General features: G+C 43.0%; 1 protein-coding gene across 1 annotated transcript; it reads left to right on the forward strand.

Moving 5' to 3' along the window:
* The first annotated feature begins 1,530 nt into the window (after positions 1-1,530).
* Positions 1,531-20,932, forward strand: LOC126354291 (uncharacterized). Its single transcript, XM_050003837.1, has 2 exons — positions 1,531-2,073; positions 20,115-20,932. The coding sequence occupies exons 1-2, from the start codon at positions 1,581-1,583 to the stop codon at positions 20,450-20,452; spliced, it is 831 nt and encodes a 276-aa protein (XP_049859794.1). The 5' UTR covers positions 1,531-1,580; the 3' UTR covers positions 20,453-20,932.
* Positions 20,933-21,594: the final 662 nt, after the last annotated feature.

Here is a 21,594-nt window from a genome sequence, read left to right on the forward strand (position 1 = left end):
AATTAATATAGCCAGAGACGAGATGAGCTATGTAAGGTGACAGCAAGGAGTTTTAAAAATGTAATCTTCACTATCGTCTTTTTAACAGTAATAGAGCATCTCTTTCGTCATTGATTCTTTATTCTAGGAACATCAAGAAGAAGAGATTTGTCAGGAACAAACAAGGCAACCTTTAACAACGAGAACAATCTACTACCACCTTCTAATGCATCGTAAGGCCGGCAGCAAAGCCTTTACTGAGAATCCGTGCTGCTTTTCTTGCTTTACAATAAACTGTTGGCAATTATCTCCTATTATCAGCTTAATACCTATGTAACGACTCCGATACGTACCAATAAATAACTGTTTCTAAGACACAGCAAGCATGGACACACCTTTACTATAATCGTTGCTACTTCTCCCAGATGTGAAATGAAACTTAAGACTTAGAATTATGATAGACAATTTGGAGAAGGGGCTGCAAATAACATTAATTTTAAGTGTAATTAGATTTGTTTTGGAATTTGTAATCTCTTACTTAAAGTTGATTGGAGCACTTCTGAAAGATTAGCACCAGAATATGGGCATTTCATGCAGAATACCAGGCAGAACAATTTTTTTTTCTTTCCTATATTCCCATAAAATCCAAGTATGTATTAAGAAACCTTAGTTTGGATTACTAGCAGGCTGAAATATTGCCACAGTTCGCAACGCCTCGGTTCTGGGCAGTTTAAGGCAATTACTGCGAGAAGCCGCGGTTCGCGGGTGCCCTTGTAGCGACTCGCTACGCTCCTCGGACGGAGGAGTATCGTTTATCCCAGAAAACGTGAAGCTAAACAGACCGAAACGCGCAGGCCGGAAGAAGAAAGCGCGGACACTTTCTGAAATTAGAGGGCTAATTAGACGAAAAGTACTGTAATTAACTCGTGTCCCTGACAATGAGAGTTGACGGTTTCGCTTCTAACACGCTATCTCTTTAGCAGCATGCCCAACACGATAACACACGTTATATGCCGCAAGGATTATGTTACAATTGCAATTGATTTGTTATTGTCCCCACTGCCTCCCTACTTCCCCTCCCACCTACCCTACTGCCTCCACTACATTTCCTCGTCACTGGTTCGTGTTCTTGTTTTGATTTCTTTATTGTCACTTCTTCTTTCCTATACGACAACATGGTAGCGGGACGCACACCGTATTCCGGTTTGCGATCGTGTTTTGTTTTTTGCCGGCTACGTAGAATCTCACTCTGTCTCTCCCATTCTCTTTTTCTCTCTGCTCCACTTGTCTAGATGCCCCTCGTGGCGGTTTTAGAATGGTTACTGCCGCAGTATCGTGGGAGTGACGTAGCAGAAATTGTTGCGTCTGACCGCAGGCAACATTCGCCACGGGTCCTAAGCTGCAGACCGCCCCCCCCCCCTCCCTCCTCTGCAGCCCCTCCCCTGCCTCGCCCTCCCTATCCACTTACGCTGTTCCTTTACGGTCGGATGTGTCCGTCCGTTGCGTGCCTTGCGGTGGGGGCAAGCAGAGCAGGCCGGATATAAGAGCAGAGCTGTCCGCAGAAACCGTCCAAAAACCTCACCACGACTCCATTGTTCAACATGGCACCAGCAGTGGAGTGGCGTTCGGTTTACGTGTTGCTAGCCGCAGCACTTGCGTGCACCCAGGCGCGCAGTGTGTTGGAGACCAACTCGGTGGACCCTGTGGAAGAGGATGAAGGCACGTGGTCAACGGTTCTGCTGCGCGACCTGCGGATGGTATACAAGACGTACCGCGACTGCGAGGTGCGCGGCAAGGACATCACCACCTGTCTCAAGGTGAAGCTGCTGACGGAGCTGGACAGGGCTGCGAGAAGCCGTGCGCCCAATCTGCGGCTCGTCGACGGCCTCGTCAGTCTCGTCAGAGACGACGCGGCAGACGGCGGCGACTCGCGGCCACTGCCGCCGGAGCAGCAGCTGGTTGAGACGTTGCCGCGGTCTGCCGAAGACAAGCAGCAGTCGCTGGACGCGCTGCTCGTAGACCGCGCCTCGGCCTTCCTCAGGAGCCGTTCGCTGCAGCTCAACCTCGGAGAGGCTGCAGCACAGATCGTCGAAGGTAAGCTCTGCCACTCACTAGGCACCTCAACAAATTTGTTCGTATTCACCGAGGAAGAGTGTCAGCCATTGGAGTCGAAATCGGGGGTAACGAGGCTAATGTCCCCGTCCAGTCATTCTGAAACTGAGGCCAGTAAAGCAAAATTATAAAAATTTAAGTTTCGTTTCTAAGGTTCTTTCGCAAATGAAAACCAAAAATCATTGTCCACATTCAGTTCACGCTCCACTGCAAAGATGAGTGAAAGAGATTTAGTGTCGGTGGGATAGAGAAACAGCTAAAACCGTTAAAAATGAATATCCAGTGCCTGGTGCAATCACTTTGAGATTCCATACCGAATGTCAATCTGAGTCAGCCCCTCTTTTACCCATAACATATCGAAGATCCCTCCTATGAAAAACTCTGCCTAGTGGTTAGAGGAAAGCACAGTCCACACCGAACTACAAGAAGGACTGCAGAAGCAATCTACTAAAGTACTGTCCAATATCCGTGACATCTACTTGTTGCAGAATCTTGGGACACATTCTGAGCTTAAAGTTACTAAGATATCTCCAACAAATGACTTCCTCTGCCAACCAACATGGGTTTTGGTCAGTGAAAATGTGATATTCTGAAAGCCATGGATCTGTACAGCCAGGTAGATGCAATGTTCGTTTACTCGCGAAAGACATTTGACAGGTATACGTGTTATAAAAAGTACGGTCCTGAGGAGAAGCAAGTGAGATTGTGCCTGAATTCAGGATTTCTTGGTGGGGAGACATCGACAGATGTAGAAGTAAATTTACAGTGTGCCCCTGGGAAGTGTGTTGGAACCCTTGACGTTTGTTATATATAATAATGACCTAGCATGTAGAAGTAAATTTACAGTGTGCCCCTGGGAAGTGTGTTGAAACCCTTGACGTTTGTTATATATAATAATGACCTAGCAGACAATATTAACGGTAATCAGAGACTTTTAGTAGATGATATAGTTGTCTATACTAAAATGCTGACCGAAAACAACAGCATTAATCTTTACTCATGTCTTGGTAAAATTTCAACGTGCTGCAAATATTGGCAACTTGCTTTAAATGTTGTCAAATGTAAAATTTTTCACTTTGCACATGGCTACAACGTCAGTGAGTCATAACTGGAATCGATCTACTCATATAAATAAATCCCTGGATGTTTCAGTTTGTAGGGATCTCACATGGAAAGATCACGGAGGCTTTGTCGTGGGTAAAGCGGGTGTCAGACTGTAGCACACTAGCACAGTGCCAGCAAAATGCAATCACTTCGCAAAGGATAAACTCAAAAGATGTAATCGTTGTAATGCAGACCAAAACAGCTTTCGGAGAATTTAAAAGCAAACACAACATTAAGGCACAAAAGTAATTCGATTGTTAAACGCAGAGGGGACAGGGATAGGTGGATACAGTACGTGGTGAGCCTATATAAAGTGAGGAAATAGTTTGATAAAGTGACAGAATAATATAGTGTTCGTTTGGAGGACATGGCAGACGTAGTATTATGGACAAACAGTATTGCAAAATTACAAGCAAACAAGACAAGAAGAACGGTTTGCATTCCTTCGAAATCCCTAAAAAGTATTGAAGGAAGAGACAGTCACGCGATTACTAATTTAATGAGTAGATTCTGTGAGACAGGAGACATACCTTCTGACTTTCGGAATTATTTCGTGTTCACTATCCAGAGAATAGCAGAGGCACATCAATACGAGAAGTGTCATGCTATCAGCTTGGCAGCTCATGCGACCAGGATGCTTAGCACAATAATATAAAGAAAAGTTACACAATGTAGAGTACTGCAAGAGTCAAGAATTCCTAAAAAGTAGGTATACACTATATGGCAGTGTGGATAACATGCAGTATGTGCAGAAACCTAGAGGGCAATGTAATACTGAAACGTAAAAAGGAAACACAGATTAAAATCGAGCTACAGCATGGGTACAAACGTTTCCTTCTATTTTTAGTTTGTATGACAAAGTACCAATGAAGGAAAGAAAAGAAACGTATTAAATTTGAATATCATACTATTCAGTGATAACATATTGAAACTGAGTAGGAATTATAGGAGCTGTTGAATGGAAAGGAATGAGCACCGAGTTTGGACTGAGGGTAAACCAAAATAAAATGTATATAATGAGGAGTAGCATAATTGAGACTAGTGACAAAATTAATGTCAGAACTGGGGTCAACTAAGTAGACGATGGAAAGGAATCCTCCAGTCGAAAGGACAGTAACTCATGACGGCAAAGCAAAAAGTACAGCTTATTTGAAGCTAACAGGCATTCTTCGCCAAATGAAGACTATTAGTATCGAAGATATAACTTAATCTGCTAGGCAAACTTCTTACAATACACGTCTGGGGCATAGTATATCGAGAAAGAAGATGATGGGCTGTGGTTAAATAGGAAAAACAGAAAATCTAAGCGTTTAATATGTGGTACCACAAAAACATTCCAAAAATTGTGTCAACAGATAAGATAAGAAATGAGGTCAGTGCCCACAAATATCCGAGGAATGCAATAAGTGGAAAATAATAATTTGCAGAAGGGACAGAATGAGATGACGAATGGAAAGACATTAGGGAATATCTTCCCTATTACTTCAGTGAGGAGCTCAAGAAAATAAAATTTGCCGACTTAGACGAAGGTTGGAACACATATAGGAAATAATTATATTGCGTGTAAGTGATATTCCCAGATAAACAAACTGGCAGAGGAGAGGAAGAAATAGCAGGCTGATTTTCCAACATATAGTCTAGCTTTTATGATAACAATTGTGATGACTGATAAGTTCCTTCACCACTTGTTGTGGTGCAATGAATTTTTCCAGCTGTTCTTGCTTTTTTGTAGGGTGTATTCCCGAGGCTTTTGGGTTCAATGGCACAAGCTGCTGTAGCGCACGCCACGTCTGGTGATTAATGACTTGTCACTGCACACAATGCGGTGTGGTGTATAGAGCCGTACATCATCTTGGAATTGCGACAGTGAAAGGGGAATAGGAAGACAGCCTGGAACTGAATAGCCACTTTATATTGCCGTTACCAGTGCATTACACTAAATTTTGAAATATATATTGGGTAACGATGACGGTACGGCAGCGCAAATGTTACGCAGCCGATCAGAAGTGGAGGCGTGTAGCATAAATGTCCACCAGTCTCTGATAAAAGGAGTGATGACTATGCTGAAGCTCCAAATAATTAAGATATCCGGCAGATAACTGTAAGACTTAAGGATCCATGTGACAAAAATGCACCCAGATGAAAAGGGAATGCTCTTTTGTTTCAGTAGTTTTCCCTCCCCTACTCTCACCATCCTTTGTTCTTGGCTCTCACTCTATTGGCCTGATTTGTACTGCAGCGCGTATGTTTACAGAACTTCTGCAATTGCTTCTTCTTGCCAAATTTGTGGGTGATTACTCTTTCGACGAGAGGTTTAAGGATCATGAACTTTCTTAGGTGGACATATTCGCTTCGGAAGATGCCTTCCAATATTCAACAGTCCTGCTCATCGGATAAGAAGTACGTCACCTTAGAAAATCTGGCAGTTGTCACATGCTATGCTTAATTGTAGGCCAAGGAATGTAGTCTTGCATGTGAGTATGACTTGACTTAGTCAGTCTCATCTCTGAAGTCTTCAAAGCATGGGTTAGGCTTCTTTTTTCCGGTGTCAACCAGGCATCGGGCTCTCGCCATTTACTTCGAACGTGGCCCACACACTGCTTATGGCCATGACGTATACTCTGTTCCTCTATCCATCGTAAATAGGAACTCATTTATTTGCACTTCTTATACAAATCTTCTAATCCAGCCGATCTTTGATGACGACGTGCGGAGTCAATACAGATTCTGAGTACACGATCTTTTTGGGAAAAAGTTTAGAGCAAACTTGGAGGGAACCATGCTGAAAAGTATAAGCGAGACGTCTGGACATAAATATGATGCTCACTTCTACTGAATACCTGTTCAGTGTCCTATAGAATAAGTACGAAGTGAAGGGTAGTTGAAAGTATAGGCAAGGAAAGAAGCCTTTAACATCCGGTACATGTAGAGGAGGGTACTAGAATATTATTTTGTTCAAGCATCTAGGAATAAAGACAGGATGAAGTACTTGGGACTACAAGAAAATAAGTTACACGTGCCATTTCACAGTAAGACTATTGTGTAACAATACTGACGCAGTGTTAGGAGGGAGCACATTTTCTAGGTTTCTTTCAGACATAAGTCTGCTGCGTTACAGATAACAGGTGCATCACAGTTTGAGAGTGAAACGGTGCGGGAACTGGAGAGGCACTCCAAAGCTGAACTATGCGGGACAGTACGGTTCTTGCGGACAAAACATTTAAACAGCATACAACTTCAGCGTCAAATTCTGGCAGTACATGGGCCATGCTGGTTGAAAAGTGCAGATCTTGCACCAACTTCCAACTTTTCGGCAAGTTGAAAGAACATTCTGGAAGAAAGAGATTTTCTAATGATGAAGACATTCATACAGCGGTTGCCGAATGGCTTCGTGAGCTTGAACGGATATTTATCGTGAAGGAACGGAACGATTGGTAGAGCGTCCCGAACATTGTTTACAGAGATTTGGTAACTATTTTGATAAGTACTGATATCATCTGTGTCCCTGAAATATTTTGCAGCATTCAATGAAAGTGGCTTGGCCTGTAATAATTTGTAATGAGTAATTTGTTTCTTGAAGTCCCCACGTAGTGCATGAGGCAACAGAAGAAATTATATGTAATTGTTCTGAATGAATTATCAGTATATTGTTACACCAGAACCAATACACAATACTGGACTGATAACGGACATCATAATGTTAATTTGTATCCAACTACAAATGAAAGAAACAGTAGTATTACGCGTATCGTTTCTAACGTAGCAACTAGGTTACATAGTAATGCATAAATGTATGCCGCTCTATTTCCTTTTTACTTGTATTTGATAATAATAATAATAATAACTAAAGTCTTCTCTTAAATTTAAGGAAAAGAATTTCACACCAACCATTAGGCGAGTTCAAATATGTACTTCTTACTTTGTACTACATTTAAGTAAAGGCAAACACTTGAAATGACATTAGGTAAGTAGACGAATGAAGCTTACGTTGTATAGAAGTCGGTGAGTTGCTTAGAGGGGAAAGGCATAAGAGTGAAGCAGGTGGAAGTCACACGAGTGCGGCATTCACGCTGGAACGCAGAAAACGTCTCGATTGTTCTAGCAGAATCTCCCCGTAGGTAGACCTTTCCGTCAAGTTAACGGCGATGCCAAAGGGGAATTAGAGTTCTGGTTCTCTATAGATTGAGATATTTCAGGAACACATTAAAAAGCACCATGAGATCTTAACCTTTCACTTTAAGGACTTTCATTTTAATGACAATACTGTTTCAGTTCATACGTTTTGATTCATTTTAAGTAGTGGACACTTCTACTATGTTTCACGAGAGTGGGCGTATAAGTACATTGGAGGAGGCATTAGCTGAGTTGTGGTGCATTCGAAACATGAAGTCACTAGCGGGCTGCCTGGGAGGTAGGTCACGCAGATGAACCTTGGCAAAAAAAGGTTTATTTCTGATGTAATGTAGTACTTTCGGAGTACTTTGGCATTTGAGACACTGCTCCGAGGGTCCGGAACAGCATGTGAGCAACGACAGACTATTTTGCAAATATTACACGCGGAAACGTATACGAGTGGGAAGTGGCTTTGAATATTTGTACAAGTATCTTTTCCAACTGCGATGATTACTAGAACGATGGCAGCAGTGCGTCATGAAGTTGTTATGCTGTTTCAACATGATGGGTAAGTAATTTCGGCCCATTGCTTGGCGCTTACGAGATTTGTGATGGCTGTCTTTTAAAGTTTCAACCCTGCAGATGGTCGACTAGTCGCATGACGGCAGTGCTGAATCCTGATCCTTTAGTCCACGTGTTATACGGAGATGAACAAGAATATAGTTTAGAATAATTATTGAAACACCCGTGAGGCAGTGCAAAATCAATTAATGCAAGCGAAAGTTTCTTTCCATATTATATTTCCGTGCTGTAACTATGTTAAACTATCAAGTGCTTGAGACAGATTTCTAGAGTTCTAGAAATGACTGATGTGAGTAAAGATTCTCTTCGTAGTGAGTACTTCACTTGTGAGGAAAATTACATTTAATATGACTGATGGGATAATAATTGAAAACGCTTAACTGACGACGTTCTCCTTTTACCGGTGTCTTTCACTTCTCTCGTCTTAACCCACAGGTGCCAGACACAACCGTAACTACCAATCCCTTACTGTTGTAACTGCTGTTCGTTAAAGGACAGATAACTTAATAGTTACATTACCCATAGTAATAACATAGAGAAGACTTCGGTTACAAGCTGCTAACTTTTTTACAGGAAAGGAACGTTTCGTATTTATACAGCAAAGTCGTTACTGCAACCTTGGTTATCTCAGTATATTTTCGTTTCATCTTATCGAAGTAAAATATGTTTTCTGTTAATTTTGCTGGGTATTATCATTGGTCTACACAGAATTAATTTATTTCGACAGTGTTGAGTCTCTTCATGGAATTAAAGTATTATATGTCGTTCGATCCATCTCTTTAATAGTATTTGTAACATCGAAAGTCCATTGGAGAGGCCCCCATCCTGATTAAATACGATATTGGAAATATGTAGAAATTATGAAATAGCACATATTTCTAATACGCCATGGTATGTTAACGATTGTAACTAAAGGTTTTGCATAAAATATCGGTGGCACACCTCTACTATCGACTATTCTGAATATTAACAGGTTAGTTTTTTCTTCATTGTGCGTGGTGAAACGAGAATTCTCATATTTTGAAGTGTGGTTATTAACTGTCCTATGAACTTGGAACGTTGATTCATCACTGGAAAAAGGGCATAAAACAAATTCAGGGTCTTCTTACACACCAGCAAGAACGTTTACGTTAAATGCAGTTTGAAGAAGTTTCTCATTTGTATTTTCAGGCTGCAAACTATAGTTTGTAAGCATAAACGTGAAGACGGTTACAAACATCTGTGTGCGCTGTGGTTCGTAGCATACTGAATTCAGAACTGACAGCAACAGTTGACAACTCGGGATTCCAAACAATCGTCTGGCATTCATTTCACGCGGAGACTCTGTCACCACTCGCAAATTTTAAAACACTTCCTACCAATCCATAGATTTTCAGCGCACACTTCGCTGTAGAGTGAAAATTTCATTCTAGAAACATCCCCCAGGCTGTGGCTAAGCCATGTCTCCGCAATATCCTTTCTTTCAGGAGTGCCAGTTCTGCAAGGTTCGCAGGAGAGCTTCTGTAAAGTTTGGAATGTAGAAAACGAGGTACTGGCAGAAGTAAAACTGTGAGTACGGGGCGTGAGTCGTGCTTGGATAGCTCAGTCGGTAGAGCACTTGCCCGCAAACGGCAAAGGTCCAGAGTTCGAATCTCGGTCCGGCACACAGTTTTAATCTGCCAGGAAGTTTCATATCAGCGCACACTCCGCTGTGGAGTGAAAATTTCACTCTAGAAAAATCCATAGATTGATGCGCCACTGACTTGGATGTTCTCAGCGCTCCACAGATCTGAACCTTAGCTGTACTCACGTTACAGACTTTTACTGTGCTAGCCATCTATTGATTCTGCCTTTCTCCTGTTGCCACTTGGTGGAAACTAAAACAGACTTGCTCAATCTTGAGAGTTAATAATTCGTCTCTGTCTTAAGCGTAACGAAAATTAAATTTTCATGAGACATGTTCCGCGTTGATTTCTCCTTTTTACATATTTTGAATTGACTTTTCCTCTAGTTGCAAGCAGATTTTAAATTTCACAAACATTTGATTTCACTTATATCAATCACTAACTTCGATTGTTGGGGGCACAGTTTTTCTGTAACTGCGTTCCGTTTCTTTGTAATTCGCTTTAATTTCGTAAAACTTCATATAAATTGATCAGACGTTTACGAACTTTACTACGGATACACTTGTTTTATACTGAGTACTTTAGCACTGTGTATTAGCTTTCCATGTTTTCCTGAGCATTGACAAAATGCAATTCAACAATCATTTGCAGTTAAGGAAAAAGTGCAGTTGTAAAATCTGAACTAGAAGTAATGGAAGCGAATGAAACTACTGTGGACTTAACTACTGCTAGCAATGTCAGGAAGCGTAATTTTCCACTGAATATGTTAAAAGGACCAATGAAAACAATAAGTAATATGCACACAGGGCAAATCTTAAATTTTCCTTTTTTTTACTGTAAAAATCTCGTCATTGTTGTGGCTTTCACTCGGAAAACTACTTTTTCTATGACATGTACGAAACTATATTCTGTGCAAAGGTATCCATCGGCCTACTACAATCTGTATCTACTTCAGCTCCCACCACCCTCCAATAATCGAGCTATCTCTAATCTTAGACAAGTCGTGCATTTGAAGCTGTATTCTCATGAATACCTAAATGTTTGTTGATCAGATCACCTGTATGATCGACAAATTATCAACTTTCCTTTAAAAATACATTAACAGAGCTTCTAACGTCTTATTGTATGTAGTGTTTATCGTTCACCTTTCACTTTAGCACCTGTCTTCTCACTCGATACCTTCAGCAAAGACTTACTAATCTTTAAATTTTTGTTCCATGGTATCAATATTTTTCAGATATTCTTTTCTTTGTGTTGCTAATACTAACTTTTTTATTCTCTTTTCTTTGTGCACCAGTTATTTTGTCACCCGAACGGCGAAAGTAATTTACTACTCGTACTTTTAGTGTGTCATTTAGAAATTCAATTCCTTTAGCATCGCCTGATGTAATTTAAACAATGCAGTTCTGCTTTTTCGCTTTTGTTGCAGTTCATCTCATAACCTATTTTCTGGATGCTGTGAATTAGGTTCAACTCATCCTCCATTCCTTCAATATCTCTTCCAGATATTACCATCGGAAAAAAAAGTTTTTGTTCTTTCTCGATGACCTTCAACAACTGTTGAAAGTTTATCTTTGGTTTCTTTTACGACTTGCTCTGTGCACAGACTGAGTAACTTGGGAGAGAGACCACAAACGTGCCTCAATCACTTATCAGTTAAAGCTCCTCCTTAAAGCCTGTGACTAATAAATTCTGTATGGTTTCTGTATATGCTGTAGATATCCTCTTGTTAACTGTATTTTATCCATGACCACATCACAATTCCACGGTGTGTATTCTACTTAAATGTACCCTCCGATTGACAAACAGTGTCACCATTAATATCTACATACTCCATAAATAAATGTACGTTTCTTCAAAAATGGCTCTGAGCACTATGGGACTAAACTGCTGTGGTTATTAGTCCCCTAGAACTTAGAACTACTTAAACCTAACTAACCTAAGGACAACACACACATCCATGCCCGAGGCAGGATTCGAACCTGCGACCGTAGCAGTCGCACGGTTCCGGACTGCGCGCCTAGAACCGCGAGACCACCGCGGCCGGCAACGTTTCTTCAATATGTCTTCTGAGATAAGTCGCAGACCTAGTATGAAGCCACATTCTCCCATATTTCTCCGGAGTCCAGATTGATTTCCCCACAGGCCAGCTTTTACCAGTGGTTGGCTTCTTACTGTATGAGTTCCTTGCTTTACCGGATTGACCACTGAATATAGTTTACCGACGAAGGTAAGCTGTTCCCTCGATAAATGTGCTATTTTTCAACGTCTGGCCCAAAGGATTAATTATGTGATACCTACGGCAAATAATGGCAATTCAAAACAGCATAATAAACAGGCTGAGAAAAATCAAACGGAAGGATTTGCCCATGTGAAGAAGCGTCGTGGATGACGTTTGAATGTTTTAGCAGGATGCGACGTACAGGGCGAATGTAGACGCGAGATATGAATAGGCGGTCATATACAGGTGAGTAACGAACATGACAGTACATCGTGTAGGTTAACTGAACTTGAAGATGGGATGATAATCAGTGGATGACGCATATCGGAGGTAACAGTAGAGACTGGGACCCCGGGGGTCTACAGCGCCGGGTGGATCTTCAGCATCGGAGATACAGCGTTTAGACACGCGTTTACCGCCGCCAGGACGACCGAAAATGATTGGCGAATGAAAGCTACGCCGTATCCTCAGAGACATACGGATATCATCTGTGGCAGTGATTCCAAACCTTGGAGTATCACCTAAATGGTAGAAATAAATAAATTATGCCAATGACGATTTAGTGGCCACTCTAACTTTTTAACGAGTCACAGTCATAGCAGACTCTACAGGAAACTAGTTATTTCACAACCACCTTCTGGATAAAAGCGTCCTCTACGTGGTTGTACGCACTGCGATCTTCAGGAATACAAACCAGATATTCACTTACTGTCTTCCACTGCTATTTGTCTGTCTTCCAGAAGATCGTTTTCTCAGGTTTTTTTCTTATTTCTTAGAATCGAGACCTTCCTTTGACCACGTAACAACCACCTTCCTGGTTGTCCTCCAGCCCACTTCAAATTTTTCTCGTCTGTTAGTTGCGCCTTCCCTTCTAATCTGTTCTCTAATGCACTTATCTGTATTGATGTCCTCCCAGTAATTTGCAATTTGCGGCTCTCCAGTACTTGAGTGTTAAAATACATCTCTCTCTCGTGAGTGAAATTGCACACATAAAAAACTTTTGCATCACCACAGTTGCCAGAACTCCTAACGATAGACGTTGACTGTGGGTACTGTTTCACAGGCATAGTCCCTTTCACTGTTCAGAGAGGTCACTAAACCCGCCCAAAGAAGTAAACAACCACACGTGAGCAGCGCCTATTAGACGGTGGTGGTCTAACACCGATCAGTGCCAGTCATTCCACCAGGAAGGAGGTACACGGCTCGTGTTGTCCGTAGTTCAGACATGCCGAGATGGGCAATACCGAAGTTCGTTTGCGTCCGCTTTGTTACTTTGTGCCAGGAAGGCTCTCAACAACGGAAGTGTCTAGGCGTTTTGAAGTGAACCAAAGCGATGTTGTTCGGACATGGAGGAGATACAGAGAGACAGGAACTGTCGATGACATGCCTTGCTCAGGCCGTCCAAGGGCTGCTACTGCAGTGGATGACTGCTACCTACGGATTATGGCTCGGAAGAACCCTGACAGCTACGCCGCCATATTGAGTAATGCTTTTCGTGCAGCCACACGACGTCGTGCTACGAGTCAAACTGTGTCTAACAGGCTGCATGATGTGGAACATCACTCCCGACGTCCATGGTGAAGTCCATCTTTGCAACCATGACACCACGCAGCTAAATACACATGGGCCCAACAACATGCCAAAGGGACCGCTCAGTATTATCATCATGTTCTCTTCACCGATGAGTGTCGCATATGACTCCAACCAGACAATCGTAGGAGACGTGTTTGGAGGCAACCCGGTAGGCTGAACACCCTAGACACACTGTCCAGTGAGCGCAGCAAGGTGGAGGTTCCCTGCTGTTTACGGGTGGCACTATGTGGGGCCGACGTACGCCGCTGGTGGTCACAGAAGACGCCGTAGCGGCTGTAGTGTACGTGAATACTGTCCTCCGACCGATAGTGCAACCATATCGGCAGCATATTTGCGAGACATTCGTCTTCATGGACGACAATTCACTCGCCCATCGTGCATACCTTGTGAACGACTTCACTCATGATAACGACACCAGCATTTTCTCCAGACATGAAACCTATCAAGCATGCCTGGAATAGATTGACAAGGGCTCTTTATGGACGACGAAGTCCACCAACCACTCCGAATGATATACGCCGAATCGCCGCTGAGGAGTGGGTCAAGCTGGACCAACAGTGCCTTGATGAACTAGTTGATAGTATGCCACGATAAATACAGGCATGCATCAACGCAAGAGGACGTACTACTGGGTATTACCGGTGTGTACACTAATCTGGACCACCACCTCTGAAGGTCTCGCTATATGGTGGTACAAGAGGCAATGTGTGGTTTTCATGAGCAATAACAAGGGCGGAAATGAGGTTTATGTTGATCTCTATTTCAATTTTCTGTACAGGTTTCGGAACTCTCGGAACCGAGGTGATGACAAGTTTTTTTGATGTGTGTATTTTACCAAGAGCACTCAGAGCCATTTTTACTTTTCTGTTCATTTATTTTTCTGTCACTCCAGTGATAATAGTTAACTATTTTTCTGGTTTGGTAAATTGACAACTTAATATGTGGGTTCTAGGACCAGTTTCTGTGAATGAAGGAATTTTTCAGAGAGCGAAACTCGTGAGAGAGCACATTTTCTCGGACGTCACATTCTAAACAAATTTTCTTGAAATATAACTGATATTATTTTAGCGTAAGACGGTGATTAATAGTTATTATTTTTGTTGGAATACTTAAGAATGGCAATTCCATTTGCAAACTGCAGGTGTGAAAGTAGACACCTACTACTATGAAAGCAATGAAAGCAAAAGTGAGACATTGAATAAACTTCGCACATGGCTTACGATAAGCAATGATGGACACCAAATAAAATTTTAAACATCTGTTGTTAGAAATAAGCAGAATGAGACATCCTATGAACACAATATTCCTTGGTATAGTGAAAAATGTAGAAATTGCCTGAATTATAGTCGCTCGAACATTAACTTGTACACGCCATTTCCCATTTTAAAAGTGTATATTTTTTTACGTTCTAGTGTTGAATTTGATCTCTAACTTTGTTAGGGGTACTGGATGCCATCTGATCTCGTGCAGCGGTAATGATATTTGTCCAGAAAAATATCTGACGATAGCCGAAATCGAGTGATTATAATATCCAGATTGGCTCTAGAAAGGGAACCATTTCTGAAAAGGATAAATTTGTTGACATAAAATATAAATTTAAAAATTACTAAGTATTTCCTGGAGATACTTAACTCGTGAGTAACCTGGTACGGAAGAGAAACATGGAGAGTAAACAGCCGAGACAAGAAGAGAGCAGAATCTTCTGAAATTTGATGCTACAGGAGGATGCTGAAGACTAGCTGAATGGAGAGGGTGATTAATGACAGGATACTGCCTCGAGATGCTGAGATGGTTGATCAAATTCAAATGATTCAAATGGCTCTGAGCACTATTGGATTTAACATCTGAGGTCATTAGTCCCCTAGAACTTAGAAGTACTTAAACCTAACTAACCTAAGGACATCAAACAAATCCATGCCCGAGGCAGGATTCGAACCTGCGACCGTAACGGTCACGCGGTTCCATACTGAAGCGCCTAGAACCACGCGGCCACAACGGCCGGCAGATGGTTGATCAAATTAGGGAAATAGGGATGGATTAAAATTGTAAAGGCAGAGCACGGCTTGACTACAGAAAGTTCAGGTGACTGTAGCTTTCAGTAGTTCTGCAGAAATGTAGAGGTGTTTACAAGATAGACTATCTGGTAGACAGTATCAATTCAGTCTTCGGTGTGAGGATGGAAAAATGGTGCCAACCAAATCTAGCGCTAAGGCAACTGTGATGCACTACTGGCCGTAGATGTTACGCCATAGATGAGAGGAGTAAACGATGGCTGCAGAGATATATACGGACGAATAAACGTGCAGCTTTCCAGTAACTGAGCGCCCAGTTGAACCAAAGGGTTACCAACAGTGTCTCCTCAACAACTGATCAGCTGACGCTGCTGGATATGGGCCTCCACATCAGACACCTGCTTGGTGCACCCATGTGACAGTTTTTCATTGGTGAGGAAGACGGGAATTTACACACCAATACCGCGACAGGACGTCCACTGCGTGGCTACAGATGAAGTTTTCAGATGAATCACGTTTTGTGCTCCCTCGGACAGATGGCCGTTGGCATTTACGGCATGACTTCTCCGAAAGCAAACAAGAAACAAGGAGAGTGCGTTACGAGAAATTTTTTCGTCGCATTTTCCGGGTGATCTCGTCATGGCACAATGGATCGACAAAAGTAACCATCTATCCTTGGGGATCTTTTTCACTCTTACTTGCAGTTTGTTTCTCCTTGGGCCGACAATGCAACATGGCACACAACTCGCAGCGTGCGTGCGTGATTCGAAGGGCACCAGAATGAGTTTACCGTACTCCTCTGGCCACCAGACTCGCCGGATTTAAACCAAATCGAGAATCTGCGAGACCACCTCGTTGGGGCTGATCACGCCATGGAACCTCACCCGAGAAACCTAGGGCAGCAGACCGCGGCAGCGGAGTCGGCACGGCTTCACACTCCTGTCGGTATCTTCCAGAACCTCACTGAATCACTTCCTGCACGGCTCGCAGCGGTCTGCACCCCAGAAGATGGTGATTCAGGCTTTTTACATGTGGTCACATTAATGTGACTGGGCTCTGTAATTTGAATGCTCAGCGTTTTCATCACTGACTTGGTATTCCTTCATGAGTGCAACAACGATGTACGTCCGCTGTATTGTTACCTGCATAGTTCTGCTCCATTAGTCCGCTATCCTCCTCTGACCTTACTGTCGCGTTGCTTGATTCATTTAAAAAGTACAGCAAACAGCTACTTTTAGTACATGATAATCACTGTACGCTTCGGACATCGTCAGCGTGAGAGCGAACTGTAGTATTATGAACACTGAATAAATCCTCAGCTGTCGAGATATCTAAAATCGTTTATCCATGCAGATGACTGGTTTCGGCACTTCCCTGTTGCCATTTTCAGGTGTATATTTACATCAGTACATAATATCCTCTATCGGTACAGTAAGTGCTGTTACAAAATTTATGTCCGTGTTATTATTGTGAGCTACTCTGGAAGTGGCATATCAGTTTTAAAATAACAGCTAGGTACACACATATTAATGCGCCTCTTACAAGTGCTCACATAAATCACGACTTTTAGAACTGCCATGCCGACTTCCAGAGTAACACACGATACCAGCATGAACGTGCATTGTATCGCACCGCTAACTGTACTGATGGATGAGATCATGTAATGATGTAAACATAGATCCGTAGATGGCAACAGAGAATTGCCGAATTCGATCATCTATCTGAATAAATGATTTTAGTGATCTTGGCAGTGGAGAATTAATTCAGTGTTCGGGATTATCATTATGGAACAAAATCGATTGTATCTAACACTTTACTAAATGCAGCCCATATCATATTAACTTTTATTTTTCATTATAGTTACCGGTTTCGGTGTATAAGACCAGAGGTTCCGTGCACTGGCTCCTCAAATCATCTGGAGCCTCGGTCTGGGAAGATCTTATCGACTAAAACCAGTAATCAAATTAAAAATTAATGTTATTGCGAGCTGGGCAGCGTGCTGATCCCGATCAGGTCAGCTGACGAAGATTTAAATGTTTTACGTTGTCTCTGAATGGGTGTTTGTGTAATAAAGCGATAGAGGGTGATACACCTGCCCCTGCCGAGGCCGACGTCGTTGTTTGCAACCCCACACGACAGAACGATGGTGTTGGCTAGCGCGCCCTGGAGATAAGGAACACAATGTCAAAAGGTCACAGAGCAGCTGGTGAACTATACGAAGATATCTTATACATATTGTGCAAATAATGTTTATGAAACTACTTCAGCATATTAACCATATTAATCTTTTGATTGGGTTATACACTGGGAAGTTGTTACTCCCTTGCTGCGCATATTTATATCTGCTGTTAAATTGGATGATTCTGGTGGTGAAACACACTTAACACAGCAACGTTTCTCAACCATTTATGTGAATACAATAAACAAAACAAATTTACAGTGATATGCAGAAGCCGTATATGCACACCTCTAATTAGTTATGCCGAGAAAGAATGTAGACTCTTGAATGAATATGACAGGAGCAAGGTCCAAAAATGCCGTGTAGCTAATGACCAATCCTCACTAGTAGCTTTGACTGTATGATTCCGTTTGCTAACAGTCGTGGAAAGCTCTGAGAGGGAACTTCTGCCGATTACGTGGCTGTCACCTGTCTGGATACCGTTCCTGGTGCAGACGTAGTGTGGTTTGGATAAAACGACATCGGTAGGGGAGAGCTGAAACACCCAGCGTAAAAAGTGGCCAGTTTCCGTATTTGGTCAAGTAAGTCAGTTCAGTGCCACGGCGTTAAAACATAATTAAATGCATAAATTAATGTTACTAAAAATTATCTGATTTTCATTCCATCTGTTACCCAAATAAATTTTCATTAGTGACCGAACTACGTTACAGTACGATTTTATTCTACTGTATATTAGTAGCTTGTCATAGACTGGAAATATCCGTTCTCATTAGCAGTCTCATCTGTTGTGAGTATGCCCATGCAAACTTTTCTGGCACGTTGTAGTTTTTGTGGAAGTAAGTAAGTCAGTTTGCGATGGAAGTTCCACAAAAACATTAATTGTGTTTGTGTGTGCAGATCTGACTATAACGGGCCACAAAAATGCAGTAATGCAAACAGGATCCTACAGAGCGAACAGTGTAGAAAATATAAAGCACTGAATGAAAGTACCCACCGAGGGCGCACAAAGGTGCTGAGACTGGTTTCGGTTTATAATCGTTAGATGTTCTCATAACAGGCAAACCCAGACTCGAGTATCTTGTCCATCAAAGACGTCTGCTGCTAGAGTTTCAAATCCAAGCGGTGAATAATTGTCGTCATTACACTACTGGCCACTACAATTGCTACACCAAGAAGAAATGTAGATGATAAAAGGGTATATATTGGACAAATATATTATACTAGAACTGACATGTGATTACATTTTCACGCAATTTGGGTGCATAGATTCTGAAAAATCAGTACCCAGAACAACCACCTCTGGCCGTAATAACGGCCTTGATACGCCTCGGCATTGAGTCAGAGCTTGGATGGCGTGTACAGGTACAGCTGCCCATGCAGCTTCAATACAATACCACAGTTCATCAAGAGTAGTGACTGGCGTATTGTGACGAGCTAGTTGCTCGGCCACCATTGACCAGACGTTTTCAGTTGGTGAGAGATCTGGAGAACGTGCTGGCCAGGGCAGCATTCGAACATTTTCTGTATCCAGAAAGGCCCGTTCAGAACCTGCAACATCCGGTCATTTATTATCCTGCTGAAATGTATGGTTTCGCAGGGATGGAATGAAGGGTACAGCCACTGGTCGTAACAGATCTGAAATGTAAATGCACTGTTCTAAGTGCCGTTAATGCGAACAAGAGGTGACCGAGACGTGTAACCAATGGCACCCCATACCATCAGGCCGGGTGATACGCCAGTATGGCGTTACGAAAACACGCTTCCAATGTGCGTTCACCGCGATATCGTCAAACACGGATGCGACCATCACGATGCTGTAAACAGAACCTGGATTCACCTTAAAAAAAATGATGTTTTGTCATTCGTGCACCCACGTTCGTCGTTGTGTACACCATCGCAAGCGCTCCTGTTTTTGATACAGCGTCACGGGTAACCGCAGCCAAGGCCTCTGAGCCGATAGTCCATGCTGCTGCTAACGTTGTCGAACTGTTCGTGCAGATGGTTGTAGTCTTGCAAACGTCCCCACCTGTTGGCTCAGGGATCGAGGCGTGGCTGGACGATCCGTTACAGCCACGCGGATTAGATGCCTGTCATCTCGACTGCTAGTGATACGAGGCCGTTGGGATCCAGCACTGCGTTCCGTATTACCCTCCTGAACCCACCGATTCCATATTCTGCTAACAGTCATTGGATCTCGACCTACGCGAGCAGCAGTGACGCGATACGATAAACCGCAATCGTGATAGGCTGCAATCCGACCTTTATCAAAGTCCGAAACGTCATGTTACGCATTTCTCCTCCTTACACGAGGGGACACAACAACGTTCTACCAGAAACGCCGGTCAACTGCTGTTTGTGTATGAGAATTCGTCTGAAAACTTTCCTCATGTCAGCGCGTTGTAGGTGTCGCCACCGGCGCCAACATTGTCTGAATGCTCTGAAAAGCTGATCATTTGCGTATCACAGCACCTTCTTCCTGTCGGTTACATTTCGCGTCTGTAGCACGTCATCTTCGTGTTGTAGCAAATTTTAATGGCCAGTAGTGTGTTATGTTGTTTCTTTGTACCCAGTACAAATATGTCGTAATGCGGACACTCGCTTGTGCTCGCCGGCAGGTCGTGGCAAGAAGGACAAGATGGGCGGGCTGCTGCTGCTGCTGCCCGTGCTGATGGGCGGCATGCTGATCCCGGTGGCGCTGGGCGGCCTGGCGCTGCTGGCGGGCAAGGCTTTGCTGGTGGCCAAGCTGGCGCTGGTGCTGTCCTCGCTGCTGGGGCTGCGCAAGCTGCTGGGCGACGGCGGCGGCGACCAGCACGAGCCCGTCGTCCAGGTCATCTCGCCGCCGCACCACGGCCACTACGGCCGCAGCATCGACCTCTCGCCGCTGCAGCACGCGGCCGGCGCACACGACCTCGCCTACCGGGCACACGCCGCCCGCCCCTCTGTCGCCGCCTGACGGTCGCCGACGCACCGCCCTCTAATCTCGCCCTCCGCTGCACCCTACCTCCAGCATCACAGCCTCCACTCTTGGGTTTGAACTCAGCACCTCAATTGCTCATTCTGTTCGTCATTCCCGGGTCAGGGGTTGTCTTCTCTGGAACTCCTGCCCCCTCCCCAGCTTCCCTACAACGACGACACTAAACGAAGTTCCTCGACGTAAGGAAGTTGAATTCTCTCATACATAAGGCAGATATTATCCTGGTAGTCGATCTTACGGCACGCAGCTGAATACGAATGTTTCCACTCTAGTGTCCACTCTAGTATAACAAGCAGGCCTTTTCCTCTACTGACGAACATTTCCCTTATTTATTACTTATATGTATTTATTTGTGTGTTATTTATTTGTTATATGTTACCTACTGTAGATGTAGTCCAAAAAAGGAAATGCTATACATCATTTCCTCTGATTGCAATAAGAGCAAAAGAAAATTTAAAATGAGTTCCTATTTAATAACAATAATCATCCACTTGTCACTATGGAAACAACAACAATGGCATCATCTTTATACTGAGACGTCCCATGAGCTAAGAGCTGAATGCTCTCAGAAGGAAGAAAGCGTCATATCGTATTGACGGTTGAGAAACCCTATGGGACTGCTAAACATCCTAACCACAATGAGTTTTCATCCTCTGCAAGCGATCGTATTCATCGTCTATAAATGTCATTAAGTAGCAGGAAAATGTGCTCCAATATCAGCTGCTTGGGGAGCTATACAACAAGTGTGAGCTATGTGGCGTTTCTTTGATGCAATTTATAAAATAAAATAAGGGCAGAGAAAATCACCAGGGTCGAGCGTTAATTAAAGTGTAGGTGTGTGTTTTATGAACGAATTATTAAAAATCTGGTAAGCAGGTGAATGATTACATCAACGCTGTTATAATTATTTACAAAAAGTGTGCCCTTTTTGTACCGAAGAAACATATCTCAGTTGACTCAGAGAACCTTTTTCCTCCAATTCCGACAGCACGTATTATAGAAGACTTTCTCTGACCTAAATGACCGAAAGAGGAAACACTAACTTCGATCTTAAGTTGATGAGTACAGTGAATGTGGCAGCATTCAACAACAAACCTCGTGAGTTTAGCTTTGTTATTATT

Source organism: Schistocerca gregaria, chromosome 3 (assembly GCF_023897955.1).
Source record: "Schistocerca gregaria isolate iqSchGreg1 chromosome 3, iqSchGreg1.2, whole genome shotgun sequence".
Classification (NCBI taxonomy): Eukaryota; Metazoa; Arthropoda; class Insecta; order Orthoptera; family Acrididae; genus Schistocerca; species Schistocerca gregaria.